Source organism: Coregonus lavaretus, assembly GCF_964263955.1.
Source record: "Coregonus lavaretus genome assembly, chromosome: 7".
Lineage (NCBI taxonomy): Eukaryota > Metazoa > Chordata > Actinopteri > Salmoniformes > Salmonidae > Coregonus > Coregonus lavaretus.
In genome coordinates this window covers 39,836,437-39,856,712 of record NC_139994.1, presented here as the reverse complement: position 1 = coordinate 39,856,712, position 20,276 = coordinate 39,836,437, and the positions used below count along the sequence as shown (strand labels likewise).

Genomic DNA, 20,276 nt, shown 5'->3' with positions numbered 1-20,276 from the left:
TCCAGTCCCAGTTGGCGTGCCAGCTTGATGTCCATTATGTTGGCTTCGGCGCCAGAATCCACCAGAGCAGCCAGGGTGTGAGTAGAGTCAGAGAGGCGGAGGTGAACTTGCAGCAGGGGTTTGCGGTCGGAGGACTGGATGGTCATTGAACTCAACCGGACTCCCCCTACGCCCGGTGAGCTTCGGCCCTTTAAAGGGCAGGTTACCACACGATGTCCATCACCTCCACAATAGAGGCAGAGGTTTGAGGTGAAGCGGCGCTGGCGCTCTGCAGGAGTGAGGGAGGCTCGCCCAATCTCCATAGGCTCAGACTGATCAAGCTGACCTGGGTGAGTGGCAGTAGATGACAGGAGCCCAGTCGGATCTCTCCGAATGCCGGTAGTAGGTGGACCTTGGCGCCCCCTCTCACGACGACGGGTCTGTATCCTTCTGTCGATCCTGACAGTCAGTGCGATGGCTTCATCAAGAGTGGAAGGCAGTTCATGGGAGACCAACTCGTCCTTGATATAGTCAGCCAAACTATGGAAGAACGCGTCCACCAACGATGGTGTGTTCCAAGAACTTCGTCTAGCCAGGGTTCGGAAGTCGATGGAATGGTCTGCGACTGTACGTCTGCCTTGTCGAATACTGAACAGTTCACGAGACGCCTCTGCGGTGGGTGAATCCAGGTCAAACACCTTCAGCATCTCCTCGGCAAACAGGTCGAAGGTTGCACAAGCGGGGGTTTGACGTTCGAACTCTGCTGTTCCCCAGAGTCGAGCTCGGCCCGTCAGGTGAGTGATGGCATACCCAACTTTAGCCCCCTCCGTGGCGAAGGTCCTTGGCTGCAAGGAGAACTGAAGTCGGCAGCTAGTCAGGAATGGCCGGACCTGGGTTGAATCGCCGTTGAACCGCTCGGGGTTTCCAATCTTGGGTTCCGGAGCAGCGGCTGCAATGACCGGGGCAGGTAACTCGGGGGCTGGGCTGGTGGGCAGACTGGCTGGGGTAAGGTTGGTGAGGAGTTGAATGATCATGGCGAGTTGTTGTTGCTGCTGCTGGAACTGCTGCTCATGCTCATCGGTTTCCATGTCGGGGAAAGTGTGCGCTGAGTCCATAATGGTCAGATCGTACTGTCACGGTTCAGACAGACGACCAGAGGACCACAATTGCGTCACACCAGAAAGTTTATTAAACTTAAGGGAAAAGGGAAGTAGGGAGTGAATGAAGGCTCCAGGGGTAACAGGGATCCCGTCCAATGCGCTGGGTCTGTGCCCCCCCCAGTGGCAGCGATGCGTCCTATGAAGCCGGTGGTGGGTGGTCCAGAAGTCCTGGGGGGGGGAGACACAGACACAACAGGGCGGAATGAAACCAGGCAGCAGTACAGTTCAAGGGAAATCCAAAATACGTAGTAGCAAGGCAGAAGGCTGGTCAGAGTTACCGGGATTGAAGAGTAGTCAGGAGTCGTAATGGCAGAAGCAGGTCTGGATCTCCTGAGGCAGAAGAGTATCCAAAAAACAGGCAGGTCCGGGGTCACAAAACCAGGGTGAGCCAGAAGCGCGAGCAAACAGGTTCCGGGTGTGAGCTTTGCAGACGATCTGACACCGGAGAGCTGAAAGACAGGGCCTTAAATACTGGGAGAGGTAGTGGGTAATGCAGCGCAGCTGGCAGAGTAATTAGAGCAGAGCAGAGCAGGGACAGGTGGAGCTAGTTAGGCTGAGTAGAGAGAGTGGTGAGCAGAGTGGAAGAAAATTAAGGTGGTAACCCGGTGGAGTGAGAGGCCCATGACACACACCTGTGTCCTATTGTGTATTCATCACCTGTCCTATAAGTTCCGTCTTTTTGCTTGGTAGGATTGTGTGTTGTTGTTCGCCTGTCGTTGTGCTGCGTGTTTTGTTTCTTGTTTGCATTTTTTGTGTTTTACGCATTTTGCGTAAATGCTCGCCTCTTGTTGTTTGAGGTCGTTTGTTTTCCGTTTCCTTTTGGAAATTTTGAGTAAACTCTGTTGGACTGAGCCTCGGTGTCCTGCGCCTGACTTCCACCACACATACACCTCACCGCATGACAGAACAACACACCTTCTCCATGGAGTCAGCAGGAACAGCGGCGATACCCGATTCCCTGGAGGACCGGATTAATTACCAGGACGCCATGATCCGGCAACTCGGGGTCGCCATGGACGAGGTGTCCAACAGTCTGCGCCGGTTGATGAATCGGGAGGTGCCCACGCCTTCTCACACCATCCCAGCACCAACGGCCAGTCCTCCTCTCTCAGCACCGGAACCCAGTGGCATTCGGCTCTCGCTCCCGAGGGCATATGACGGTTCTGCAGCCGGGTGTCAGGGCTTTCTCCTACAGGTAGAACTTTACCTTGCCACCATACACCCGGCGCCCTCGGGATACGAGAGCGTCTCCGCCCTCATCTCCTGTCTCTCCGGGAAGGCGTTGGAGTGGGCCAACGCCGAATGGAGGGGAATAGACGCCGCCACCATCACCTACGCGGAGTTTTCCCGCCGCTTCAGGACTGTCTTCGATCATCCACCTGAGGGGAAAGCGGCGGGAGAGCGTCTATTCCACCTCCGACAGGGGAAGAGGAGCGCACAGGAGTTCGCACTGGAGTTCCGGACACTAGCAGCGGATGCGGGATGGAATGAGAGGGCCCTCATTGACCACTATCGGTGTAGCCTACGAGAGGACGTTCGTCGTGAGATGGCCTGCAGGGACACCAACCTGTCGTTCGACCAGCTGGTGGACATCTCCATCAGTCTAGACACCCTGCTGGCTACCCGCGGACGTCCCGAGTGGGGGTCGTCCATTCCATCCTCCAGCACCTCCGAGCCTATTCCTATGGAGCTCGGGGGTGCTGGCGCTAGAGAGAGGAGGAGGGAGAACCCGAGGAGGGCCAACCCCTGCACCAACTGTGGCCGTGGAGGACACACCACGGCCAGGTGCTGGGGAGGGTCTTCTGAGAGAGGGGACAACAGGTCACGCACTGGGGAGTCATTTCAGGTGAGTAGGCGCCCCACTTACCCAGAGCTCTCTGTTGGTCACATGAGTATTCCTGTGCGTTTTCCACAGGTGGCACCTCATTCCCAGCATAAGGCGCTAGTAGATTCAGGCGCAGCTGGGAACTTTATTGATCGTAAATTTTGTGCTAGGTTAGGAATTCCCCTTCGGCCGGTAGAAGTTCCATTCCCTGTCCATGCATTAGACAGCCGGCCGTTGGGGTCGGGTCTGATCAGGGATGTCACAGCACCGCTGACTATGACTACGCAGGGGGGTCATGAGGAGATCATTCAGTTCTATCTGATTGACTCTCCTGCGTACCCAGTGGTGTTGGGGCTTCCCTGGTTAAGTACCCACGATCCTACCATAGCGTGGCAACAGAGGGCTCTTATGGAGTGGTCTGCCCAGTGTGTAGGGAGATGTCTAGGTGTTTCCATAGGGGCGACCTCGGTAGAGAGTCCGAACCAAGTGCCCGCACTGCGCATTCCCCCCGAGTATGAGGATTTAGCACTGGTCTTTAGTAAATCGAGGGCAGCAAGGCTACCTCCTCATAGACAGGGGGACTGTGCGATAAATATCCAGACTGGAGCAGCTCTTCCCAGGAGTCATGTGTATCCCCTGTCTCAAGAGGAGACAGCGGCTATGGAGACATACATAGCCGAGTCCTTGGCACAGGGATACATACGGCCCTCTACTTCCCCAGTCTCCTCGAGTTTCTTCTTTGTGAAGAAGAAGGACGGGGGATTGCGCCCGTGTATTGATTATCGTAGTCTCAATCAGATTACAGTTAAATACAGCTACCCACTGCCACTGATTGCGACGATGACGGAATCATTACGCGGAGCGCGATTCTTCACAAAGTTAGATCTCAGGAGCGCGTACAATCTGGTGCGCATTAAGGGGGGGGATGAATGGAAGACAGCATTTAGTACCACCTCGGGTCATTACGAGTATCTCGTCATGCCATACGGGTTAATGAATGCTCCTTCAGTCTTCCAATCCTTTGTTGACGAGATTTTCCGGGACATGCATGGGCAGGGTGTAGTAGTTTACATCGACGACATCCTGGTGTACTCTTCTACACGAGCCGAGCATGTAGCCCAGGTGCGCCGAGTATTGAGACGACTGTTGGAGCATGACTTGTATGTCAAGGCAGAGAAATGCCTGTTCTTCCAGGAGTCCGTCTCCTTTTTGGGTTATCGGTTGTCCGCGTCTGGCGTGGAGATAGAGGTAGATCGGGTATCGGCTGTGCGTAATTGGCAAACTCCAACCACCGTAAAAGAGGTGCAGCGGTTCTTGGGTTTTGCTAATTACTACCGGAGGTTTATCCGGGGCTTTGGACAGGTTGCAGTTCCCATTACGTCCCTGCTAAAGGGGGGTCCGGTGCGCTTGCAGTGGTCAGCTGAGGCGGACAGGGCATTTGTCAAGCTGAAGAACCTGTTCGCCTCGGCCCCGGTGCTGGCGCATCCGGATCCCTCTTTGCCTTTCCAAGTAGAGGTGGACGCGTCCGAGACCGGTATTGGGGCAGTCCTGTCACAACGGTCCGGCACGCCACCTAAGCTCCGCCCCTGTGCATTCTACTCTAAGAAGCTCAGCTCGGCGGAGCGCAATTATGACGTTGGGGACAGGGAGCTGTTAGCTGTAGTCCAGGCCCTAAAGGTGTGGAGGCATTGGCTTGAGGGGGCTCAACACCCTTTCCTCATTCTGACTGATCACCGTAACCTGGAGTACATCCGGGCAGCTAGGAGATTGAACCCTCGTCAGGCTAGGTGGAACATGTTCCTGACCCGGTTTGTTTTTAAGATCACATACATCCCTGGGTCCCAGAACGGTAAGGCAGACGCCCTGTCCCGGCAGTATGACACAGAGGAGAGGTCCATTGAGCCTATTTCCATACTGCCGGAGTCTTGTCTGGTGGCTCCGGTAGTATGGGAGGTCGATGCGGAAATCGAGCGGGCGCTGCGTACCGACCCTACTCCCCCCGAGTGTCCTGTGGGGCGGACGTACGTTCCGCTCGAGGTTCGTGATCGGCTTAGTTCTTGGGCTCATACATCACCCTCCTCTGGACATCCTGGTATTGGTCGGACGGTGCACTGCCTTAGCGTAAAATACTGGTGGCCAACGTTAGCCAGGGATGTGAGGGTTTATGTCTCCTCCTGCTCGGTATGTGCCCAGTGTAAGGCACCTAGACATTTGCCCAGAGGTAAGTTACATCCTCTGCCCGTTCCACAACGACCATGGTCCCACCTCTCGGTAGATTTTGTGACCGATCTACCCCCTTCCCAGGGTAATACCACCATTTTGGTCGTTGTGGATCGGTTTTCTAAGGCCTGTCGTCTCCTCCCACTGCCGGGTCTCCCTACTGCCCTACAGACCGCCGAGGCCCTCTTTACCCACGTGTTCCGGCACTATGGGGTCCCCGAGGATATTGTGTCCGACCGAGGTCCCCAGTTCACCTCCAGAGTCTGGGGGGCTTTCATGGAACGCCTGGGGGTCTCGGTTAGCCTTACCTCGGGGTACCACCCAGAGAGCAATGGGCAGGTTGAACGTGTGAACCAGGATGTGGGTAGGTTTTTGAGGTCCTATTGCCGGGACCGGCCGGAGGAGTGGTCGAGGTATATCCCCTGGGCAGAGATGGCCCAGAACTCTCTCCGCCACTCCTCCACCGGATTAACACCTTTCCAGTGTATTTTAGGGTATCAGCCGGTCCTGGCACCGTGGCACGAGAGCCAGACCGAGGCCCCTGCGGTGGACGAGTGGATTCGGCGCTCGGAGGAGACGTGGGACGCTGCCCATGTCCATCTGCAGCGTGCCATCCGTCAACAAAAGGCGAGCGCCGATCGCCACCGCAGTGAGGGGCCGGTGTACGCACCGGGAGATCGAGTCTGGCTCTCGACTCGAAACCTGCCCCTCCGCCTGCCCTGCCGGAAGCTGGGTCGGCGGTTTGTGGGGCCCTTTAAAGTCCTGAGAAGGTTGAACGAGGTGTGTTACAGGTTACAACTGCCTATAGAGTACAAGAATATTAACCCCTCGTTCCATGTGTCTCTTCTCAGGCCGGTGGTAGCTGGTCCACTCCAGGATAATGAGATAGGAGAGACCCCTCCGCCCCCTTTGGACATCGAGGGGGCCCCGGCGTACAGAGTCCGGACCATCTTGGACTCGAGGCGCCGGATGAGTGGTCTCCAGTATCTCGTGGAGTGGGAGGGGTACGGTCCGGAGGAACGGTGCTGGGTGCCCAGGAGGGACATCCTCGATCCATCCCTCCTGACTGATTTCCACTGTGGGCATCCCACGCGCCCGGGTCCGCGTCCTCCTGGCCGTCCCCGAGGCCGGGGTCGGCGCACGGCAGGAGCCGCGCGTCAAGGGGGGGGTACTGTCACGGATTCTGCCGAGGCTGCTCCCCCTCCTGGTACGAGCAGGCGTCGGCGGTCGCCGTCCCCGGAGTACTAGCTGCCACCGATCTATGTTTCTGTGTGTGATTGCTTTTGTCTGTCTGTCACACCTGTGTCCTATTGTGTATTCATCACCTGTCCTATAAGTTCCGTCTTTTTGCTTGGTAGGATTGTGTGTTGTTGTTCGCCTGTCGTTGTGCTGCGTGTTTTGTTTCTTGTTTGCATTTTTTGTGTTTTACGCATTTTGCGTAAATGCTCGCCTCTTGTTGTTTGAGGTCGTTTGTTTTCCGTTTCCTTTTGGAAATTTTGAGTAAACTCTGTTGGACTGAGCCTCGGTGTCCTGCGCCTGACTTCCACCACACATACACCTCACCGCATGACAACTGAGTTTAAATGAATTTGGCTAAGGTGTATGTAAACTTCCGACTCAACTGTATGTATTGTGTAGTTTTGTTAATTGGACTGATGGCGTATCATGGAATACATTTGATGAAGCAAGGAAACAGTCTACTGTCACACAGTGAGTTGCAAATAATACTGATACAGTACGTGTGAATAGAACCCTTAGTTGGTTAATACACTGCAGGGGGCCCAACTGATGACCAATGGAGGGCTTTTCCAGAGGCAAGCACGAAGCGGAAGTGGGGACAGACAGTTTCAGTTTGAAGTATTGATGGTGTTATGCATTTCCCCCAGGGTTAAATTGAGTTGCATATCTGACTCGTCTAGTAATTGACAACGGCCGCCAGTTTTCTCCATTTCATGTGCCAGACCTTGAGCAATGTGCACTCTTTGCCAGATGCAAAGTGACAGAATATCATTGTTTTCTAGAAAGAGGGAAGACATAGAAACTAACAAACCAAATGGTGGTGTTACATGAACACTGGACTTTCTAACTTTACACAATAGGGCATAAAATCCTTAACATTTTCGAAAATAGGCCTACCGAGTGGCGCAGCGGTCTAAGGCACTGCATCGCAGTACTAGAGGTGTCCCTAGAGACCCGGGTTTGATCCCGGGCTGTATCGCAGCCGGCCTCGACCGGGAGACCCATGAGGCGACGCACAATTGGCCCAGCGTCGTCTGGGTTAGGGGATGGTTTGGCCAGCTGGGATGTCCTTGTCCCATCCCGCTCTAGCGACTCCTGTGGCGGGCTGACACGGTCGCCTGTTGTACGGTGTTTCCTCCGACACATTGGTGCGGCTGGCTTCCGGGTTAAGCGAGCAGTGTGTCAAGAAGCAGTGCGGCTTGGCAGGGTCGTGTTTCGGAGGACGCATGGATCTCGACCTTTGCCTGTCCCGAGTTCGTACGAGAGTTGCAGCGATGGGATAAGACTAACTTGGATATCACGAAATTGGGGAGAAAAAAGGGGTAAAAAGCAAAAAAAAATTATAATAAATAAATGAAAATCTAAAATACATCTCGGACTGATATTCAGGTTCAGTACAAAGTAAATCTTAAAAATCTACAAAATTTCCATAAGTCCTTTATACGGCCTACATAAATTATTTACATAATTTAAAAGCAAATGTCATACTATAAAGGGTGGCAAAAAGATTGTCACAATCTGCAAAGCACTAGATTTAATGACCTGATGATATCACCCTTATATAGTATGACCTTGGCTTATTGATGATTTGTGAAGCATCTATGCAGGTCTTTTAAACTAAAGGGTTTATGAATGCTTCGTTAAAGTTACATTCTGGGATTTGCCCTGCCACTTGTTTTGGTATATAGTTATATATAAGATGGGACAAAGGGAATGTTACACCCTCTCAAATTCATAGACAGCTCTAGATGCAAGGACTGTCAGTCCATGACATCAACATGATAGTTTTAAACATATTTGAAACCTTATATTTTAAGTTATGATCGAGAAAGACAGTTGTGCTAAGGTCATGAGGAATTTATAAATGATCTTTTTCAAGAATCAATGGGTAAATATCAAGAATTGAAATTGGACAGATTCCTGGATCCCAAGCTGTGACCAAAAGCACTAAAACCTTCTAACCTTGACGCCTACAACAGGGTGAGGTCAATTCCAATTGAATGCAGTCAATTCAGTAAGTAACTGAAAAAATAACATCTATTTGCAATGACTTCTCAATAAACTGAAAAGGAGAATTGATGTGAGGGAAATGTTGCTGCTTATCAAATCAAATCAAATGTTATTTGTCACATGCGACGAATACAACAGGTGTAGACCTTACAGTGAAATGCTTACTTACAAGCCCTTAACCAACAATAAAGTTTTAAGAAAATAAGTGTTAAGTGAAAAATAGATAAGTAAAAAATAGCAGCAGTAAAACAGTAGCGAGGCTATATACAGGGGGTACCGGTACAGAGTCAATGTGCGGGGGTAAAGGTTAGTCGAGGTAATTGAGGTAATATGTACATGTAGGTAAAGTGACTATGCATAGATAATAAACAGAGAGTAGCAGCAGTGGGGGGACAATTCCGGGTAGCCATTTGATTAGCTGTTCAGGAGTCTTATGGCTTGGGGGTAGAAGCTGTTAAGAAGCCTTTTGGACCTAGACTTGGCGCTCCGGTACGGTAGCAGAGAAAACAGTCTATGACTAGGGTGGCTGGAGTCTGACAATTTTTAGGCCCTTCCTCTGACACCACCTGGTATAAAGGTCCTGGATGACAGGAAGCTTGGCCCCAGTGATGTACTGGGCCGTGCGCACTACCCTCTGTAATGCCTTGCGGTCGGAGGCCGAGCAGTTGCCATACCAGGCAGTGATGCAACCAGTCAGGATGCTCTCGATGGTGCAGTAGTATAACTTTTTGAGGATCTGAGAACCCATTCCAAATCTTTTCAGTCTCCTGAGGGGTTGAGACTGATAGTCAGTTGGTTGATGGATCCATAATCAGAATGCCTTGCTTTAAGTTTTTATCCAAGTTTTCTGTTGGACAGCCCAATGTGAATTTAGCAAAACCCATTGCATTCAACTCCCCATTCCCAATGTATCGCTTTCATTGAAAACTAAGACTTATGGTTTGTGCTATGGTTACCACTTGTCACGCTCGTCGAACAGAGATGAGGACCAAGGCGCAGCGTTGCAGGCAAACATACTCTTTAATAGAGACACGATCAAACACAACAAAACGAAAACGTGACAGTTCACGGTCTAACACAACAGACTAGAAACAAGATCCCACAAACTCTGTGGGGAAACAGGCTGCTAAAGTATGGTTCTCAATCAGAGACAACAAGCAACAGCTGAATCACGTTGCCTCTGATTGAGAACCACACTGGCCAACATAGACAAACAATAGTAGAATGTGAAACCTAGAACAAAACACATATACTTTACACACCCTGGCTCAACATATTAGAGTCCCCAGAGCCAGGGCGTGACAGTACCCCCCCCTAAAGGCGCGGACTCCGACCGCGCCCACCAAATACCACAGGGGAGGGACCGGGTGGGCACTCCGCTTAGGCGGCGGATCCGGCTCCGGGCCTGATCCCCGCTCCCTCTCCAACCCCCCAAAGTACCCCTGGTCCGGTCTGGCCCCGCTGGCCGGAGCTGGACTGCACACTGGTGGAGCGGATTGCTCTAGCTCCGGCGTGAAGCATCTGACCGGTGCCGGACCAGCCACCAGTGGAACAGGCACGGGCCGTGCCGGACTGACGACGCACACCACTGGCTTGGTGTGAGGAGCAGGAGCGGGCCGAGCCGGCCTGACGAAACGCACCACTGACTTGGTGCGGGGAGCAGGAGCGGGCCGGACCGGGCTGACGAAGCGCACCACTGACTTGGTGCGGGGAGCAGGAGCGGGCCGGACCGGGCTGATGAAGCGCACCACTGACTTGGTGCGGGGAGCAGGAACGGGCCGAGCCGGGCTGACGAAACGCACCACTGACTTGGTGCGGGGAGCAGGAGCGGGCCGGACCGGGCTGACGAAACGCACCACTGACTTGGTGCGGGGAGCAGGAACGGGCCGAGCCGGGCTGACGAAACACACCACTGACTTGGTGCGGGGAGCAGGAGCGGGCCGGACCGGGCTGACGAAGCGCACCACTGACTTGGTGCGGGGAGCAGGAGCGGGCCGGACCGGGCTGACGAAGCGCACCACAGGCTTGGTGCGGGGAGCAGGAACAGGCCGGGCCGAGCTGGCGACGCGCACCGTAGACTTGGTGCGAGTGGCAGGAACAGGCCGGACCGTACTGGGAACACACACCACTGGCCCTACGTGGGGATCAGGAACAGGCCGGACCGGACTGGCAACACACCCCAGTACCTCTCGCCGTGCCTCTACACCTTCCATCCCCTCTTCGACCAGTGGCCCCCGTAACCTGGCGGCCTCCTCTGCTAACCCGCTGGGCCGCTCTATCGCGGCCTCCTGCTGCCCCGACGTCGTGAGCCCCCCCCTAAAAAATTTCTGGGAGTCTCTCTTCCCCGTGGGCCAGGCCTCTATGGTTCTCGCCCAACTCTCGCTCTTCTGCTTCCAATTCCCGCCATTCAGCTCCTCATTCGGCTTGACCCAGTCGAAGCTCTTCCTCCACTGTTCCCAAGTCCACCCTCTCTGCTCCTCACTAGGCTGCTTGGTCCAGTTCTGGTGGGATCTTCTGTCACGCTCGTCGAACAGAGATGAGGACCAAGGCGCAGCGTTGCAGGCAAACATACTCTTTAATAGAGACACGATCAAACACAACAAAACGAAAACGTGACAGTTCACGGTCTAACACAACAGACTAGAAACAAAATCCCACAAACTCTGTGGGGAAACGTATGGTTCTCAATCAGAGACAACAAGCAACAGCTGAATCACGTTGCCTCTGATTGAGAACCACACTGGCCAACATAGACAAACAATACTAGAATGTGAAACCTAGAACAAAACACATGTACTTTACACACCCTGGCTCAAAATATTAGAGTCCCCAGAGCCAGGGCGTGACACCACTGGTTTGGAAATAGATTAGTTATGAAAAGCCCAGTTTATAAGATCAACCATAGCACTCCCAGGTTCTTACATTTTAGTCATTTAGCAGACACTCTTATCCAGAGCGACTTACAGTTTAGTGAGTGCATACATTTTTCATACTGGCCCCCTGTGGGAAACGAACCCACAACCCTGGCGTTGCAAGCGCCATGCTCTACCAACTGAGCTACAGGGGACCTCACACTCTCTGTGGCACCCAATGTTCTCATTAGCACCCTGTTGGTGTTACAGATCTTGCCAAACCTCATGATCACAGCACAAGTCGCCTCGCCTGAGCCTGTCTCATCGCCATGGCGATGGCAGAATGCCAATCACCAACTGAAGGCTCAGTTCTGTCTTTGAGTTTTCACCATGTGCCCCCCTCCTTCTGCTCTCCCTGTCTATTTTATGCTTATGGCAGCACTGTGTGAGACAGTATGGGGACAACACACTGTCATGCTATTGCTTTAGGGAATCCTCACCCCATGTGCGCTATTACTACCGGATGTCCGTGTTACTGCATGTCTAAGGTCATGACCTTGTGCTACAAGAAAGGATGTCTTAATCATTCTTCACTAGATATTTGTCTAGTTACTGGGCTAAGAAGGCCTACAATCCTAACTCTGATAAATGCTTGAGGGGATTTATGCTCTTATGCAAATGTTGTCTAAAAGGACAAAGTTCAGTAGCACTTTACATAAGGAAAACAGGCGCAATCATATCAGCGGGAAGTATAGTTCCCAAAGCTTCTGGCATGTGCAGATCACATTCTGAGCATGTGTGAATCATGTTCTTTGCATGTGTATATTATGCATTTACATTTACGTCATTTAGCAGACGCTCTTATCCAGAGCGACTTACAAATTGGTGCATTCACCTTATAGCCAGTGGGATAACCACTTTACAATATATATATATATTTTTTTTTTGGGGGGGGGGGTAAGGGGGGGGGGGGGGTTGAAGGATTACTTTATCTTATCTCAGGTATTCCTTAAAGAGGAAGAACATGATAGGGCGGCGCACAATTGGCCCAGCGTCGTCCGGGTTTGGCCGGTGTAGGCCGTCATTGTAAATAAGAATTTGTTCTTAACTGACTTGCCTAGTTAAATAAAGGAAAAATAAAAAAATAAAAAATAAAATATTCTCCACTACGCGTAGAGAACAGGCTAATCAGGAGAATGGTGCTTGTTTAATTAAGTTAGATCAAAGCTGAATCAATGTCTGCAAGATCACATAATGATAGTATTCTACATAACAGAACCGAATATAATAGAATAGTTTAGTTACTGTAAGACAAAAACACCACCACATTTTTTACTAATGTGGCCAAAACACAACAGCGTGCCACTAGGCAAAATACAAAGAGGCTATGCTACAGTTTGTTGACACCATCTGCTCTAAAAATTGTTCATTGTACATTATTCAAAACAACACTGTATATAACAAGAAGATCTAAATGCATATCCCCATGAAACTGATTGAGATCAAATGGCTGGTATGCAGATGCCACATGGAAACTCAACTATGCTATTATATTCGGATCAGCAGCCAAGTGTCATGATCCTATGGTCATGATGATCTGCATTATGTGCAAGGAATGGGGACCAGTGCCAATTTTGTGTTTCCTAATTTATTAAATCCTATGATGGTGCCATGTTGAAAGTCTGAGCTCTTCAGTAATGCCATTCTACTGCCAATGTTTGTCTATGGAGATTGCATGGCTGTGTGCTCAATTTTATACACCTGTCAGCAATGGGTGTGGCTGAAATATCCGAATCCACTAATTTGAAGGCGTGTCCACATACTTTTGTATATTGCCATAATGACTTACACAAAATCTAACACACATCTACAGTTCTATATCACCTTTACCAATTAAATCTTTAAATAACACAAGCGTTAAGTACTCTCAGTCCCATAGATATATTTAGAAAATCATGTTCTAATAATATCAATTTGTAACTCAATAGCTTAGAGGCTTGGACTATAAAATATAATTTATTTCCACTGTAACATCCAAATACAACTACAGTATATCATATCACTAATACGTACAGCTACAGTATACAGTGCATTCAGAAAGTATTCACACCCATTTACTTTTTCCACATTTTGTTGTGTTACAGCCGGAATTTAAAATGAATTAAATTGAGATTTATTTTGTCACTGTTGAATTATGTTTTTCAAAATCTTTACAAATTAATAAAAAATGAAAAGCTGAAATATCTTGAGTAAATAAGTATTCAACCCCTCTGTTATGGCAAGCATAAATAAGTTCAGAAGTAAAATATGCTTAACAAGTCACATAATAAGTTGCATGGACTCACTCTGTGTGCCTACAATATTTTATGTTTGGGGAAAATCCAATACAACACATTACTGAGTACCACTCTCCATATTATGGGTATGCTTGTAATCATTAAGAACTGGGGAGTTTTTTAGTATAAAAAATAAATGGAAGGGTGCTAAGCACAGGCAAAATCCCAGACACTGGGAGATGAATTCCCCTTTCAGCAGGACAATAACCTAAAACACCAAAGGCCAAATCTACACTGGAGTTGCTTACCATGAAGACAGTGAATTTGTGTGGCTGAGTTACAGTTTTGACTTAAATCTACTTCAAAAGCTATGGCAAGACCTGAAAATGGTTGTCTAGCAATGATCAACAACCAATTTGACAGAGCTTGAAGAATTTTGAAAATAATAATGGGCAAATGTTGCACAATCCAGGTGTGGAAAGCTCTTAGAGACGTACCCAGAAAGACTTACAGCTGTAAAGCCTGCCAAAGGTGCTTAAAAAAGTATTGACTCAGGGGTGTGAATACTTATGTAAATGAGATATTTCTGTATTTCATTTTCAAAAAAATAGCAAACATTTCCAAAAACATGTTTTCCATTATGGGGTAGATGGGTGAGATTAAAAAAATATATATTTAATCAATTTCGAATGTAAGACAACAAAATGTGGAATAAGTCAAGGGGTATGAATACTTTCTGAAGTATTCTTGCTACACTTGCACACACTGTATATATATTTTCTGTTGTATTTTTTGACTTAATTTTTTTTACCCCATATGTAACTCTGTGTTGTTGTTTTTAATCGCACTGCTTTGCTTTATCTTGGCCAGGTCGCAGTTGTAAATAAACTTTTTCTCAACTGGCTTACCTGGTTAAATAAAGGTTAAATAAATAAAATAAATAAAAAAATTAAATAAATAACAGCTCAGAGTCAAACACATGTTGGTCTGTAGCCAAGAGGGCAGTGGTGGAGGCATGAAATCTGCCATGAGCAATGATTGAGATATGGAGATGAGAACAGAGACAAGCATGGTTGATCGACTCATCTGTCTACCACCTTTTTGGACTTGTTGTTCTGTTATTTTCTCCAGTCATCTCAAGGTCAACCCGAATCTCCTCTTTGCTCTGGCACTCCCTGTTGGATTCTTATTAGGTTTATTTCACTCACTAGTAGCAGCCAGAAGCCAAAATACATCACTATAGACAAAACACACCAATTTTCAAGACCTCCTTACATTTTGAAAGCTTTGTTATTAGATTCTCACTTGGGCATGAACATATCAAGCACCTAACCATCCTTGAAAGCTCCAGTATGTGAATCGTAGAGTCTCTTGGATGTTCGATTCCCAGTATTGTGTCGTGTGACTGATGAAATATCCTTTATGTACTTAAAGTAAATCCTCATTTATTTAAAGCTTTACAGTAAAAGCTTTCTGGGATCATATCTCAAAAACTAATTTCCATCTCGTGTCACAAAGTAACCTAAATCCATCCGGATAATCTCAACAACTGTATCAAATTGCTATGGAATATATTCCCTTTGCCCTCCAGTATCATTGAAGATAGCATTCTATGCTCTGTGAAGTCAATAGATTCCTATAGATATACATGTATCACAAGGAAGATACCAGTCATTATTTGTGAATAAACAAAAAATATTTTACACCATAATTTAACCCGAGGGAGTATTTCAAGATTATTAGAATTTCTTAATGAAAGAGTCTGAAAGACAGATGGAGTAAGAAACTGCTACTCCTATTACAATGGGGCTTGTAATCATCATACGGAAGGTATTTATAAAAGTCTACTAATAATTTCTAATAATCATACTTTGAGGACTGAGATCTAACATCTTTTGGATATCTGCATTTTTATATTTATTTAAACCCATTTCAAAACAGACCTTCCTTTGACATTGTCAAATGAAATATGGTTTGTAGAGATTCCGTATATTTCCAGGGATTGTTTGTCAAACTGGGACACAATTTGTCCAGCTTAACCTAGAATGACACTGGCATTTTTATTAATCCCACAGAGGAATACTGTGTGGCAGCTTGGGTGGTGCAGGCCAATGCCATCTCAACAGAAGAACACTTTTGAAGTCTGAAAATATCTGAGAATCTTTGATTTGTAGTGTAATGTCACTAGAGGAATGTGAAGAAAAAAACTGCTTTATTTTGTTTTATAAAAATAGAAAATATGCAATATTTTTTTCTGAAGAATAAATGGTGACTGTGTTGGGTAATTTGTGTGAAAATAAATTCATGAAATGTTGCGTTTTCATCAGACATTGTACAAAGAAAACAGTCTCCATGTTCCATTTCCCTTTTTTTATTACTAGGATTTATTTTTGACGCTGGTACCTACATTTTCCATGTAATTACTACAGTGTGCATTTCTAGGATATACAATGCCTTCAGAAAGTATTAATATCCCTTCACTTTTTACACAAACTCCCCAGTCCTTGCCGATGACAAGCATACATACCCATAACATGATGCAGCCACCACCATGCTTGAAAATATGAAGAGTGGTATAGAACTATTGTGTTGGATTTGCCCCAAACATAACACTTTGTATTTAGAACATAAAGTTAATTTCTTTGCCATTTAAAAAAAGTTTTACTTTAGTGCCATATTGTAAACAGGAAGCATGTTTTGGAATATTTGAATTCTGTACAGGCTTCCTTCTTTTCACTCTGTCATTTAGGTCAGTATTGTGGAGTAACTACAATGTTGTTGATCCATCCTCAGTTTTACTCCTATCACTGCCATTCAACTCTGTAACTGTTTTAAAGTCACCATTGGCCTCATGGTGAAATCCTTAAGCGGTTTCCTTCCTCTCCGGCAACTGAGTTAGGAAGGACACCTGTATCTTTGTAGTGACTGGGTGTATTGATACACCATTCAAAGTGTAATTAATAGCTTCACCATGCTCAAAGGGATATTCAATGCCTGCTTCTTTTTTCTTTTTACCCATCTACCAATAGGTGCCCATCTTTACAAGGCATTGGAAAACCTCTCTGGTCCTTGTGGTTGAATCTGTGTTTGAAATTCACTGCTTGACTGAGGGACCTTACAGATAATTGTATGTGTGGGTTACAGAGATAAGGTAGTCGTTCAAAAATCATGTTAAGCACCATTATTGCACAAAGAGTGAATCCATTTAACTTATTATGTGACTTCTTATGCAAATTTTTACTCCTGAACTTACACTATACATACAAAAGTATGTGGACACCCCTTCAAATTTGTGGATTTGGCTATTTCTGCCACACCGTTGCTGACAGGTGTATACAATCGAGTACACAGCCATGCAATCTCCATAGACAAATATTGGCAGTAGAGTGGCCCGTACTGAAGAGCTCAGTGACTTTCAACGTGGCACCGTCATAGGATGTCACCTTTCCAACAAGTCAGTTCTTCACATTTCTGCCCTGCTTTAGCTGCCCTGGTCAACTGTAAGTGATGTTATTGTGAATTGGAAATGTCTAGGAGCAACAACGGCTCAGCCGCGAAGTGGTAGGCCACACAAGCTCACAGAACGGGACCGCCGAGTGCTGAAGCGCGTAGGGCGTAACAATCATCTGTCCTCGGTTGCAACACTCACTACCGAGTTCCAAACTTCCTCTGGAAGCAACATCAGCACAAGAACTGTTCGTCGGGAGTTTCATGAAATGGGTTTCCATGGCCGAGCAGCCGCACACAAGCCTAATATCACCATGCGCAATGTCAAGCTTCGGCTGGAGTGTGTTGGAGTATTGTTGTAATTTCAAACCTTGCATTTTGTGGTTTGAGGATTTGTTTTTACTTGCACCATTGCATGTCCAGCAAATCACCTGTAGAGGAAGTTCTGGGAGCTCTGACTGCATTTTCACAATCATTTATTGGTTGTACTCATGAAGTGTATCATAACTCAAAAACTAGTTACAATTCCACTCTGGAAATTGTGTATGCAATCGAGTACAGCATGTAAAGCAATATAACTGAGTACAATTTAAAGAGGTATTATGAAATATACATTTTGGATTGACCCATCGCTTCGTAGGCTGTGTGTGTGAGCATGTGCGTGTGTGTAGAGGGTTGGTGGCTGGGGATGGAGGGGGGCTTATCCCATAAAAGGTCAAGTCTATCCGTTACCTGGTAACGTCACAGAGCCAACTTTTTATTGTTACGTTTGTGTATTGTTGTATTGTACAATACTTGTGATCTGAGATTCTAACCGCTAGATTCAAATGGTGAAATTCATTTGAAAGATAGAGAGGCAGAGGAAATGGTGATGAAGCTCTGACAGGAAAGAGAGATAAAGAAAAATAGGGAAATAGATGAACAGACTCACCTTGGGCTGCACTTCCACCTCCACCACTTGATTCTTGTTCATGCAGCCTTTCACGAAGCCCTCCACGTTGCTGTTGAACTTCATAAAGATCACATAGGTGGCATAGGCTGAGAGTAGCACAATACTTTCCCAGTAGGAGATGTAGTTATCCAGGAAGAAACAGATGAGCATGATCAGGTCCATGATGTAGAAGGAAACGTCACGGAAGAGGGGCCACCAGGTCAGATTGAGGATCTCCCTGGAGAAGATGGCGCACATTCCAATGACAAAGAGAATGTTGAACACAGCTGAGCCCACAATAGTCCCGATGCCCACATTGCTGTGGGAGATGAATATACCGATGACTGAAGTGAAGAGCTCCGGCGCCGACCCACCTGCCGCCATGAAGGTGGCCCCCGCCACATCATCAGAGATGGCCAGCTTCTCTGTGATGACTGTCAGAGCGGGCACGAAAAACTCATCACACACAATGGCTAAAGAGATGAACATGTACAGCATCCCAAACATGTGGAGCACCACAGCGCCCTGGCGCCTCTCCTCCAGGGTGAACAGGTCCGTGGGGTAGTCCCCCTGGCTCTCGTTGCCGTCTGCCGAAGACCTCATGGCCACGGGAATGTCGGCTGAGACATTGGGGTCCCTTTGGTGCTGGGTGGAAAGTAGAGTCCTGTGTGGAGTCGGGCCAGACTGAAGGATGGCCTCCTGAGGCATGAGCGGCTCTGAGTAGGTCCCTGAGCTCAAGGTCAAGGCACTGAAGGAAAAGGAGATAGCGCTTATGGCTACCAGGCTGAATATAAAACCCAGGATTCGTATGGGCCTCATCTTTCTGCACAGGTTCTGGTGGCGGTGCCTATTACATGTTGCACCCAGAAAGGGCCTTTGCACCACCATATCCAAGCAGGTCTGGTCCAAACTCATCACTGTGGTGTGTGTGTGTGCGTGTGTCTTCACTCTCAATGGTTGGGTAGAAAGAGGGTGGACTGTTTTTCAACAGACACAATGCATGGTCCTGCCTTAGGCTTCAAACAACATGAGAGGATTCCAGAAGTCCAGGGTCTGGCTTGCCAAACGATGTCTTCATATTAGCCTCTAAAAACAAGATTTCGATAGAAATGAAAGAGAAAAAGAAAAGGAGGAAGGGTCAACATGTAGAACTCACACACACCAATAAAACTATTAGCTGTCACATGCCTACCTCAATTCTGTAGTGAATTTAACACCACAATGTCAATGTAGTCCTGACCAGGGGTTATCCCATGTTTTTATTTGTTATTTGTTTCATTGTGGTATTTAGGCCTATGCTATGATACATGTATACTGGCGATACATGGGTTCAGAGGCAGGGGAATTGAGGGAATAGCTATATCCTGCTTTATATTTTCAGAAATAAGCATATAACATTGAAAAAAATATACAAATGTTTGAATTCATAATATACTAATTGCTTGTCACATGCATTGTAAACTACACCCAGATATAGGCTAATAATAACATGGAATTTAATAGGGACATGAATCTATGTAGCTACCATACTCTGTAATTATTTACAATGAGGCCTACTTGGACAGAGAGGATCCAATATATAATATTCATTTAAAAAAGGAACCCTACTAATGGCATGGTATCCAGGTGAAATGTATGCAAATAGCGGAATTCTACAAAATTATAGGCCTACTCGCAATGTGATGCACCAAATGCCCTTGAAATAAATCGAAATTCAGTGATACCTTTATAAAGGTTATCGTTACAGACTAGCCTACTATACGATTAAATTGCGGCGTTGAAAGCAGATCATCTGTGTTATGTATTAAGGTTGTACCATTTGCACCTCCATACTTACCGTAGTTGTGATGTAGAGCATTATGTGTAATATGTGTGTTAATATAATAATAATAACAATATGCCATTTAGCAGACGCTTGCAGATGCGTGCATACATTTTTGTGTATGGGTGGTCCCGGGGATCGAACCCACTACCTTGGCGTTACAAGCGCCATGCTCTACCAGCTGAGCTACAGAGGATGATGATCACATTCTGGATAAATGGTTGAACTGAATTTCTGTCTCCTGTCTCATCATTACTGAATTGTTATATAGATGTGGTTATTAACCCCACGAGACATAACAAAAAAATAGCGACGAGGAAGTCTGAAACTACGGGAACTATTCTATGCGGAAGCAGTTGGTTTTTACAAGTTTAAAACTGTTATTTTCCGTGGTACAGTCTAAGCAAATGTTAGCACAGTCTATTGCTAGCAGAGGCAAGTGCTTTGCTGAGCTAGCTAAGAGAGAGTTAGCATCATCATGGATGGCAGAAAAGGATTTGAGACGGACGTCGGAG

General features: G+C 47.4%; 1 protein-coding gene across 1 annotated transcript in view; it reads right to left on the bottom strand.

Moving 5' to 3' along the window:
• The window catches only part of LOC311132418 (sodium/potassium/calcium exchanger 2-like), a gene marked incomplete at both ends in the record, with an annotated part of 215,102 nt that extends 196,248 nt beyond the window's left edge, over positions 1 to 18,854 (bottom strand). Inside the window, one exon of the mRNA XM_084165705.1 lies at positions 17,940 to 18,854. Coding sequence (XP_084021831.1) covers positions 17,940 to 18,854 — 915 coding nt within the window. The remainder of the gene's footprint in view (positions 1 to 17,939) is intronic.
• Positions 18,855 to 20,276: the final 1,422 nt, after the last annotated feature.